General features: G+C 43.6%; 1 protein-coding gene across 2 annotated transcripts in view; it reads right to left on the bottom strand.

The window, feature by feature from the left end:
* Positions 1–3,230: 3,230 nt before the first annotated feature.
* Bmerb1 (bMERB domain containing 1) overlaps positions 3,231–12,211 on the bottom strand; it is a 122,435-nt gene continuing 113,454 nt past the window's right edge. Inside the window, exons 4-6 of one of the 2 annotated variants that reach the window (XM_031363129.1) lie at positions 9,496–9,610; positions 8,220–8,302; positions 3,231–4,465 (exon numbers count right to left, since the gene is read on the bottom strand). In XM_031363129.1, coding sequence (XP_031218989.1) covers positions 4,353–4,465; positions 8,220–8,302; positions 9,496–9,610 — 311 coding nt within the window. In that variant the 3' untranslated portion in view covers positions 3,231–4,352. The other variant, XM_031363130.1, reaches the window with a different exon arrangement.

Raw genomic sequence — 12,211 nt, 5'->3', positions numbered from 1 at the left:
AAGACTGTTAAATTGATTGTTGTTTTATATCAAGCAACTTTTATAATACTTATTTTTATTGTTATAATCTATAAATTTTAAGGAATATGACAAAAAGATATTGTAGGTATTAAAGGGGGGGTCTCTGGGAGGAGCAATGGTACAAAAGGGAAACAAGAATGTGATTCAATTATATTTAATTGAAATATGTTTTTAAATGTTAACAAATTCAGATAAATTGAAATGATGTAACTTTTCTCATCATAATGCAATAAAAGTTTTTTTTAAAAAAAAAAAAAAAGAAGAAGAAAATGGACTGTCAGGGATACAGGAGCATGAGCAATGAAAGATGATTCCCCTACTAGCTGCCATAGGACTTGAACGATGGAGTTCTGCCATTTCCTCAACTGCACAGTGGGGATAGTAACAGGATCTGCCTGGTGGGAGGGAGACTCTAACAAGTTGATGTGCATGTTACTTAGTGCAAGAGTAGGATTCCTGTTGCCATCCTCCTTGATGCCTTCCAGAAGAATCAAGTCTGGATATGGAGTATCCCATGATCTTCAAGATTCCCCAGTTTTGTGGTAGCCCTGGTGATCTGAGATCATCATCTCTCAATTTCATCTGGTCCTGTCCTGCTTAAAGTCCAAATAGATGTTTGTGTTCCAGCTTTTATAGTTTTGTATATGAGATACACTGTATGTGCGTGTATGCACATGTGCAAAGGCGTCCACTGGATGTCAGAGGACAACTTTCAAGAGGCAGTTTTCTCTCTTGAGACAGGGTCTCTCCTGTCTGCTATGCTATGTGTTTCAGGCTAGCTCACCGAGCTTCTGGCTGAGTGTCTTGTTCCTGCTTCTTTCCTGTAGGAGTGCTGGAATTGGTGTGGTGTTTTGAGTGAGATGTCCCCCATAATTCTGTGCCTCTGAACATTCAGCTCCTATTTGGTGGCTGTTTCAGGGGAAGGGGTTGGGGGTTGTCACTTTGCTGGAGGAAGTATGTCACTGGATGTGGGCTTTGAGGTTCCAAAAGACCCCTACTATTCCCAGTGTGCCTTTTGTTCTCTCTTGTGGTTTAAGATGTGAGCTCTTATCTGTTCCTGCCACAATGCCTCACTGTACCACCATGAACTCTAGAACCATAATCCCAATTAAATGTTTTTGAAAAATCACTTTCCTTGATCATGGCGTTTTATCACAACACTATAAAAGTAACTAATACAGTGAGATATGGGCATGAAACTTAGGTATCAGCTTATGTGACAAGTAGTTTTACCCATGGAACCATCCTGCTGGCCCTAGATAATTATTTTCAAAACCAGTAAGGGAATAGAAAGAATATAATACAGGTCTGCTAGGAACTCAGTGTGAGTACTGGGTGCTGGAAGCTTAGTGGGTTAAGTACTGGATGCAGGATATCTATGAGGGATTGGTTCTCGGCCCCTTGGCTTGCTATGTTTTCCATGTGGAAGGGACAACAGAGCCCTCTGTGTGGTCTTAGTGTTTTGAGTTAGAGTGTGAAGGAGTCTAAGAAGTTGGATAAGAAATCTGCCCCAATTTCATGTCTACCTGTGATGGTTCATCATATCAGCTTGATTGGATTAAGAGGTACCTGGGGGATCAATAAGGCACACCGCTAAGTGTTTCTATGAAGGTATTCTCAGAACAAGAAGACCTATCCCGAATATGGTAGAACTCCATCTTACAGTTGTGGGATCCCAAATGGACTAGAAGTGGGAAGTGGGGTGAGACAGGCATTGCTATCCACTGTGAAGTGTGGTGCTCTTTCAACATGTGGACACCACCATCCTGTCCTGCTCAAATGTATAGACCCAAACAACCACGAACAGATCCCTCGGATACTGTGAACACAAAGTCTTCCTCCTTGAAGCTGTTTGTATCAGGTATTTGTCACAGCAACAGAGTCTAAGTGAAGCAGCCTGGGCTTTAGAATGTCATCTTAACTGAAGTAGAATCTTTGCATGAGATAAGGTCAGACTGAGCTAGGGGGCCCTAAACTCCATTAGTGGTATCTTACATAATCAGAAGGGATGCAGAGGAGAATCCCTGGAGACAGAGGTAGGGAAGGGCACATTGAAGCCAACAAAGGTCCAAGATTTCTAGGAACTAGATGAAGCAAAGAGGACCTCTGCAAATACACAGTCTTGGGAGGGAAAGCCATAGAGACCCCTTTGGGCTGGATTTCTGTGGTGCTAAGCCCCCAGTTTGTGCTCACTTATTGTGGTTATTCTAGGACTCCCATGTAACCTGGTATCACACATGGTCTAGGGTACTGAAGGAAGACACAGTGTCCCTAAAGGTCAGTATTTTGATAAACGCCCTAGTGGGCATCTTTACTGTTAGGTTGTCAGGATGTAGCATGTGAGCTGAAGTAGAAACTCACCTGAGACAGCTTGCAGAACCTGACACACACTGTCTACCTACCAAGATGCCAAGTCCCACAGCTAGAACTGAAGTCACTTCTATTGTGATGACACTACAGATCCACTTTAGATTTACATTTATTTTTTGAGATAGAGGCCCTATTTAGCTTTAAATTCAACATGTAGCCAAGGATGGCCTTGAACTTCTGAACCTCTTCCCAACACTTCCTCCCATTCTCCCAATTCTATGAATAAGACTTGCACTACTACATCCAGTTTACACACAACTTGGGATGGAACCCAGGGCTTTGTGCATACAAGACAAGCACTCTACCTACTGAGCTATATCCAAAGCCAGGTTTACGAATATTTTGAAAATTATTCTCATTAATGGCCCAATAATGTTACTTCTAGTTTATCTTTAAAAAAAAGAAAGAAAAAGAAAAAACAAATTCAAGTGAAGATCCTCAGGATGTTGATCATGACCTCATTTATAATGTGGGAAAATGTAGGGGTGGTCTGAATGTCCAGCATTGAGGAGACTGTAAAACAGACAGCAGTATATCCGTAAGGCAGAGTACTAGGCAGCCATTATAAATATGAAGTGTGTTTAATGTTAATAAAGAGCTTTGAATGATGGAGGAGGAACCTACTTGGTATAATAATAACTGAAAAGAAAGCTGGGTATAAAATATTTCAATATGATGCAAATCATAACAAAAGAAATATGAGGACAAAGGTCAAAATGTCAGAGGTCACAAGGAAAGTTGTGAGTGGATATTTTTATATATTTTCTGTACTTTTAAAATGCTTTTCTAAGTGCATGAGTTATATCTATAATCAAAAAAAGGTAAGAATGTATAAAATGTTGTGTATATGTTTTTCATTTTTATTTTCATTTTCTCTGATGGATAGTATACACATCAGCAAATCTTGACTGGTGCTAAGTACTTAGGCCAGTCATAACACACATACACATACAGAGTTCACACAGGCTGTGCAGGGCTAGCAATGGAAAATGTACATCTAGTTACACAAGAGGAATTGTGGGGCTGGTTCAAACACGCCACCAGACAATGGGACATAGTTGGATCAGGCTTCCTCTCCTGCCTGACAATATGTGTTGGGCCAGCAGTGTGACCCAAGTGGGAATACTTGAACTCCCTTGCAGTAGACCTGGGTGAAGAGGATGTGGGTTGGCATCTTTTCTGGGTCCCCTTCTCATTCACTCTGGTCTTGACATTGGTACCTGCAGTTCTCAGCTACCTGGTCCAAGCACTGGATCTGCTCTTGGTCACAGCTCCCTACTCTGCTCCACTGTGGGCTGGACATGGAAAATCAAGAAAGAGCCTGGAGTCTGGCAGATACACACCAGGATGGGATGGAGTGGGAGGTGTAAACCCAACATCACACACAAGCTCAGCTTTCATAGACAGGCCAGTGTCTCTAGGGAAGTGATTACAATGGAGCCTAAGAGATGTGTGGGCTGTGTGGAACCCTCCAAGCTACAGTCCCTGGGAGAGGGCAAACAGGGAACAGGACTTATATCTGACAGCAAAGCTGGGAGGGTAGATGAGGAATGGGTCCAACACGGTGCTTAGATTACTGAAATTTACAGCTATACACACCTGGGAGTGCCCCTTTCCCAGTTCGTTTGCATGGTATAAACATTTGGTTTATACATGGTAGGTTAAATACACCTAGATAAAAGTGAAGGTTTTAAGGGAGGGGCTTTCTTGGTGGTTAAATAAATGATAAGACAGACTCCTGGGTTGGGCATGCTCTGGGGAGGGCCATGCGATGGTGAGGGGCTCTCTATTGCTATACTCTATACAGGCTGGGCCCACCTCCCATACCCATGATAGCAGTCATGGGCTTGCCGTCAACTCCTTCTGCCTTAGAAAGCTCTTGTACCCCTGTGAAATGGGGGCTATGAGGACAAGAGGGTGGGAGGGAGGGTCCCCACAGCTCTGGGGCACCCACATAGGGGCTACATGATGTTGCACTGGGTGGTCCCACAGCAATCCTTGATGAGTGCCAGCCCTGTCTTGGCCACTGTTGGCTTGCTAGGTGGGGGCTCTGCCTTCTTCTCTGCCCTGGAGCCTGCAGCAATGGAAAAGCAGAGGGAGAAACAGAGGAAGGTAAGGAGAAGAAAGCCTTGGGCAACCCAAGCCAACCCAAGCCAACCCAACCCAAGCCATAATAAGTCTTATCCTGGCAGTGTGGAGAACTCCTATGCATTTCCTACTCATCATTCCTGGACCTTCTTGTTATTCATTCTTTAGGTTCCAAGTGCAGTGTTAGCCTGTCTCCTAGTCAGTTCTTCTCATCACATTAGCTTCCAGGTCTAGGATAGGATAGATGGAAAGGTTTGTTCAAGGCAATTCAACATGAGGGTTCATACCTTTCAATTTAGGAAAATGCTCATGTTATCTTTTCAGAACACTGTACTGGTCATCCTTCATGTTGTCCTCTTCAGAGTATCTATCAGGTGTAAGTTACAGCTTGCCATTCAGTCTCTTCTGTTCGTGGAAGCTGCTGTATTTCCCACCGCTTGCTGTTTGTTCGGACTGCTGAGCAGGCTGCTCAAGGCTGCCTTACATAGGAAGCATACTTTCAAATGTGTTTCCTTATTCTACCCACTTAATTTTTTCCAGTGGCACTCTTATTAATGAGATTAATGTTTCTGAAAGTCTGTTTATTCTTCTCCATGTATCATTCTACTTCATCTTGGGGTTTTGTTCCTTGTCTCTAACAATTTCAGCATACTTAGTTCACTGTCTCCTTAAGATAGTTCTCTTCATAAATCTTTTAAAAAGAAAATGCTGCTGGGTAGTGGTGGTGCACGCCTTTAATCCCAGCACTTGGGAGGCAGAGACAGGCAGGTTTCTGAGTTCGAGGCCAGCCTGGTCTACATAGTGAGTTCCAGGACAGCCAGGGCTATACAGGGAAACCCTGTCTTGAAAAACCAAAAAACAAAAAAAAAAACACAAACAAACAAACAAAAAACCCGTTATATATTTCTTGTTTTGTTTTTTGACACAGAGTTTCTCTATGTAGCCCTGACTCACTCTGTTGACTCAGAGATCTGCCTGCCTCTGCCTCCCAAGTGCCAGAATTAAAGGTGTGTGCCACCATAGCCCTGTTCTTTATTCAGAATTTATGTGTGTACACACATATGAGTTGGGGGCACATGTCTGTGGAGGAAAGAGGACGACTGTGGCGTTCTCTCCATTTACACTGACATGGGTGTGGAGATCAAACGTGGGATGTCAGGCTTGCACAGAAGTATCTTTATTCACTGAGCTGTGTTGCTGGTACCTGACACTTCTCTTCTATCAGGTTCTTAGAAAGCCATTTCTTTGTTGCGTTCATTGACTCCAATCATGGTGATTCAATTTTTTTCATGGGTTTCAAAATTTTACTGTGAGAAAATCTTCTTGGAGGTTGTTACCTGTTGAAGTCTGTATGTATGAGATGTGGATGCCCCTTTTGAGAATTTTTACAAACCCAGTTTTTTGTGCCATCCATTAATGACATATACAAACAAAGTTGTTAAGTGTGGAGAATACAGAAGGGCTTCCTTCTCCTTACTTGTCACTAAAACCACAGGCACACAGCCCTGCCTAAAGTCAGTTTCTTCACAGGCCTGACTCTTCTATAAAATGTCAAATAGAAAGATTTTGCCTAATAGCATGCTGAAAGGGCACAAACATGTTCCTTCTATATAGCAGCATGGATAAAGTAACTATTTTAACAAAAAAATTAGAACACCAAATAAACACCACTTCCAAAGGATCTATCTCCATCACTGATTTGATAATCGAGTCTCAAGATTTAAAAAAAAAAGTCTAAGGGATCAGTCTACACCTGAAATGTATGTATTTAGGCACAAGGTGTGATGGCTATTCTTTGACTACATCTGGAATTAACTAAAACCCAAATGGCTGGGCACACCTGTGAGGGGCTTTTTCTTGATTAAATCATTTGAAGTGGGAAGATCTACTATTCTGGATCTCTGAGGTGGGAAGATACACTGTTAATCCAGATCTTTTGAAGTAGGAATATCTACTTTTAATCTGGTCCACACCACTCCTATATAAAGGACATGGAAGAAGGAAGCTTGCTCTCTTTGCCTGTTTGCTTGCTCTTAATAGCAAGTCCATTCTTTCACTAGCATTAGAGTCTACTTCTGGATTCCAGCATATGCTGATGACCAGATGAGACATCCAGTCTTGTGGAATGAACAAGTGCTGGATTCTTGCAGCTTCCATTGGTAGACAGCCATTGTTGGACATATATATATGTATACATATGTATATATATATATGTGTGTGTGTGTGTGTGTGTGTGTGTGTGTGTATGAATGATATAGATTATACCATATGTATGATATCTATATATAGAAAGTGACACACACTTAAATAGATATTTACTCTATAAATTCTGTCCCTCTAAAGAACTCTAATACCCAAGAAAAAGTCTGGCATTACCTTGGTTAATTACAAGCTCTGGTTCTAGTGTCCTGACCAGTGGAGAGGGCCTGTTTATTAGAGTATGATGGTTCATATGAATTTTCAAATTGGTTGGATTGAGTATTGTCTAATTAGTAAAGCACACCCCTAGGTGTGTATATGGTGGTAATCCAGACAAGGTTAGAATGTGAAGCTCTGGCCTAATCAATGGAGTCATCCCTTGAAGGATTCTTAATATGATGGCATCACTAGAGGTGGAAGAAGGTAGAGGATTCCACTTGGGGAATCGGGTTACTGGGGCATGCCTATGGGGGTACACTTGTTGAGGTCCCTTCCTCTGATCTCGTTTTTTCTGACTCCTAGACATCATGTCAACTGTTCTTTTCTATCATGTTCCCTCCATCATGGGGGACTGACACCTCTGAAGCCAGGAGTTCAAGTAAACTTTTCCTCCTTCAAGTTGTTCTTGCAGGTCCAGTACATAGGGGAAATGGAGCTAATGTACAAGTACATGAACAGTGGGAAGAAAGAAAGGCAGGTCTAACAGTGCTGTGCCCCTGAGACCTGAGATTTTGTTCTTTCTTAACTCTTACCAATTTCTTAGTCTAAATTTAACTAGGTGCATACTTTTTCCTTTTTGAGACAGGTTCTCACTATGTAACCCTGGCTAGCCTTGAACTTTCTATGTAGACCAGGCTGGCCTTGAATTCACAAGAACCTACTTGTCTATGTCTCTCAAGTACTGGGGTTAAAGATATGCACCACCAATATTCAAGGATATCGACTTCTTACAACGGAAAGAGACCTCACTAATTAGCAATTAGAAATATCTGCCAATCATTGCATCAAAAAAGAGAAGATAGTGACACAGAATCCCTGATCACTACGACACCTGGATGGACATGAGGTATTCTCAAACTCGTCTCAGACAAAGCGCTTTCTGCTCTGAGTGTCTCATAATTCATAATTATTTTCAGAATTGTGTTTCTGGGTCTTCCAGAATCTAGTCTCAATATGATCTGGAGCTCCTGAAAGCTACAGTAGCCATCCGGTTCCTTTTATGAAAAATACCAACCTGGGACTATGCAAGGACAGCTTCTGGCAGCACTAGTTACACTTGGGAAAATGACAACACAAAGCTCCTGGAACCAAAATTACTAAGAGTTTCAAGATTATTGTAGCAAAACACTAAATGGAGCATGGAGCATGTCAGGGTATGGCCATGGAAACTGCATGAACAAGGCCCATGAGCCTCACCCTGCCTGCTACTATCCCATGCTCAAGCTGTATCTATAAAGCATGTCTTATGCCTCCTTGTCCTTCACTCCTTTGAAATTGTCTGTCTTTTGTAGCGAAAGAGGGAAAGCCACAGAGGCACTCACTGACTGAAGACTTGGTTACTTTGTCTAGAGGTTTTAACTTGATCCTCAGGAAATCAGCCATTTCCTTGTCTTCTTCCTGTTCCCTGGAAAGGTGGACATGTAGAAGAAAAGAGGGAAATAAAGTCAACAAAGAAAATGCCAATGAGACCTAGTAAGAGGCTAAGTGTGAGGAGACACGTGTTGAGATTTATGAGTGGTATGAATGTTATTATGTCACATACACACACATACATACACACATATGTATATATGTGTATATATATGGCATATGATTTGGTGATAGGTGAACACTATATCTAATGAAATTACAACACCAGTAGAAATGCTGGCTCAGAGATAGAGTAACACCTCAAGGCAGAAATAGGGACATTCTAGGACCCAGGCACCTTGCTGGGGTTCGGTGATGCTCTGACTCCCACAAGGTTCAGGGTTCATCTCAGAGTGAAAGCCATCTCTGCCTTCAAGGTTGCCAGGAATAAGACAGGCTTTGTGCTACCTAGTGTGCCACCCAGGAACTCTGCCAGGAATAAGACAGGCTTTGTGCCACCCAGTGTGCCACCCAGGAACTCTGCCAGGAATAAGACAGGCTTTGTGCCACCCAGTGTGCCACCCAGTGAACTCTGCCAGGAGTAAGACAGGTTTTGTGCAGCCCAGTAAACTCTGCCAAAGTCCTCAGAGAACACATGAGGAGGAGGAGGTTGCCTCTACATGGAGAGAGACTCCAAGGGCTTTGTCCTAGGATGAAAATGTCCAAGACACAGCTGCACCCAGGCCTCACCCAGGCTTGGCATCTTCGGAGGCCTCTAGTCAGCTGTACAGCCTCAGAGCCAGGGGCCCCCAGCCCAAGACTGGCAGGTGCAATAGACAGTAAACTGCAAGCGGGGAAGGGAAGAGGAAGGAAGCACGATCCTGGGAGCTTGGGAGAGGTTGTCATGGGGACAGGTTTCTGTACACATTGACACGTTTTGGGAGTTGCTTTGATGCATCCAGACTATGTATAGGGAACGTTGTCCTCTATCACATGATGGAATTCCTTCCTGCCCATCTGCCTAAATGACAATCAGCTAAGATATACAGGACTGTGCAAGATTTTGGAGGACGAAATGGTTTTTCTCTTGAATATGAAATGGATTCTGAGGTCAGAAGGGTTTTGTGTATGCAGAGCAATTGTAGAGACTATGCCTTTTAGGCAAGGCCATAAGTTCCAGGAGCAGATAGAGGGTTTGTAGGGTGGTGCAGGGAATAGAGGCTTGGGATCTGATGGCCTAAAGCCCACCTTAACCGTTCCACCTCAGCATCATCCACCAGGAAGTCTCTCTTCTGCACCAGTCTGTGGATCTTCTGGATTAACTCATCTTCTCTCTGCTTCTGCAGCTTGGTTTTTTCTTTTTCTGGGAGGGAGAAAACAGTGAGGCAGCTATGCTGGTGCATGTCTGCAATCCTAGCACTCAGGAAGTTGAGGCAGGAGAGTGTGAGTTTGGAGCTAGTCTGGGACAACACATAAGACCCTGTCTCAAGACAGAACAAAACAGGCAGTGAGTGTAAGTAGCAGAAACACTGAGTCTGAGGGGACAGGATTGGACATGCGGCTCTACTACCTCATCCTCTGGGTAAACTTGAAGAGGCAACACGACCACTTGTGTGTTTATGTGTGTAAATGGCACACATATGTGTCTGTGCACACATATCATTCATGTCTGTGGATGCAGGTGGAGGCTAGTGGCCAGCACTGGGTGTTATGCTAGATAGTTTCATATTAACTTGATAAAAATGAAAGTCACCTGAGAGGAAGAAACCCCAGTTTAAGATATGCCTTTAGAAGATCTGGCTGTAGGCAAGCCCGGAGGGCATCTTCTTAATTAATGATTGATGGGGGAAGGCCCAGCCCATTGTGTGTGCTGCCATCTCTGGGCTGGTGGTCCTGGGTTCTATAAGAAAGTAAGCTGAGCAAGCCATGAGCAGCACTCCTCTGTGGCCTCTGCATCACCTCCTGCTTCGAGGTTCCTGCCCTATTTGAGTTCCTGTCCTGACTTCCTTCGATGATTAACAATGATTTGGAAGTGTAAGCCACTTATCTCCTCAAGCTGCTTTGCTCATGGTGTTTCATCATAGCAACAGTAACACTAACTAGGGCAGGAGTTGTTCCTCAGGTTCTATCAAGTATTTTTTGTTTGTTTGCTTTTGTTGTTGTTGTTGTTGTTTGGGGGTGGATGTTGTTGGTGTTGATTTTAGAGACAGGGTCTCTCTACAAGGCCCTGGCTGTCCTGGAGCTTACTATATAGACTAAGATGGCCTTGAACTCACAAATATCCACCTGCCTCTGCCTCCTAAGTGCTGGGATTAAAGGCATATTATCATCATTGTTAGCATTTCTTCTAGGCTCTGCCCAAAAGTTACCTAACAACAGCCAGATATAATCCATATAAAAATGATTCTGTGTGTGTATACCCATGCACGTGCATGTCTTCCTTTTTCCACCCACCCCCAATCTTCAACAAGACTGTCATTAGCAGATAAATCCATAAACCCTCAACACAGAACAGCTCCCCACTACCTCTTACAACCTGAGACCCTAGCCACCTCCTACTTTAGGATCCCCTGCTAAGTCATCACTGTTTTCTGAGATACCTCCACAGCCAAGCTCCCAGGATTGCAACAGAAACATCTGATAGGGTGTGCAGTAGGTATTCAGTAAGTGCAATGCCCCTCCAACTTCCTGTGCCAACAAAAGCTGGGGTCATGCTTTGGGAGTCTTGAGGCTAAGCTGCACTCTAGGTAGGCCTGGGGACATGTATTCAGTTCTGTTGGTATCTTCTTTTGCTAATGTGACTGTACTGTGCTCCTTCTTCTATCTTACAGGTGTAGAAACAGAGGTTTGGGAAAGTCATGATATAGGGTGGAAGGAATGACTCCTTAGTAAGCTGCTTGGCTTTCGAGTTTGCGGGCCTGAGTTCAATCCCCAGGACTAACAGAAAAAACAGGCATAGTTGCACCCACTTACAATCTTAGTGCTGGTAAAGTGGAGGCAAGCATATCCTTGGGTTTTAATGGCCATCCAGTCTGGTTTAATTAATGAGACCCTGTCTTAAGGGAGGTGGACAATGTTCCTGGAGATCTGACACATTAGATGGGTGCTCTCTCACACCGTATTTACATATGTCTTACATAGGGTTTCTATTGCTGTGACAAAACATCATGAACAAAAAGCAAGTTGGGAAAGAAAGGGTTTATTCAGCTTACTGCCACATTGCTGTTTTTTACCAGAGGAAGTCATGACAGGAACTCACACAGGGCAGAATCTTGGAAACAGGAGCTGATGCAGAGGCCATGGAGGGATGCTGCTTACTGGCTCATTCCTCATGGCTTGCCCAGCCTGCTTTCTTACAGAACCCAGGACCAACTGCCCAGGGATGGCTCCACCCACAATGGGCTGGGCCCTCCTCCATTGATCACTAATTGAGGAAATGCCTTACAGCTGGATCTGAGGGAGGCATTTCCTCAACTGAAGCTCCTTCCTCTCTGTTGACTCTAGCTTGTGTAAGGTTGACACAAAACCAGCCAGTACAACATGTAGCCCTGCATATCCTCTTGTATATGTTAAATCACTTCGAGGTTGCCTGTAACATGGAACACAATACAAACATTAAGTAAACAGTTATAATGTGTATCTTCCAGGGATCTTGACAAGAAATGGTCAGTGTAACTTTCAGTGGGGATATTATTTTTCCAGGGGGCTGAATCTATGGATATATAACCCATAAGACACATGGGGCTTCCTGGAAGGGAAGGGAAGATAAAGCTTTCTCATTGACAGAAATGCCACCACCATGTGTGTCAAGCAAGGATGATCTGCAGCTCTTGGGCATTATTGGATGAGGGTACATGGCTTTTGTGGGTGGGGCCCAGGTGTGACTCCCTAAACCGCACATTGCAGTACAGAGTCCTCTCTGCCTTATTCTCCAAGGGAAGCCCAGCACTCTCACAAGGAGTCT

This window comes from Mastomys coucha, unplaced genomic scaffold (assembly GCF_008632895.1).
Source record: "Mastomys coucha isolate ucsf_1 unplaced genomic scaffold, UCSF_Mcou_1 pScaffold12, whole genome shotgun sequence".
Taxonomy (NCBI): domain Eukaryota; kingdom Metazoa; phylum Chordata; class Mammalia; order Rodentia; family Muridae; genus Mastomys; species Mastomys coucha.
The sequence above is the reverse complement of the archived record's forward strand: the minus strand, read 5'-3'. Positions and strand labels throughout refer to the sequence as shown.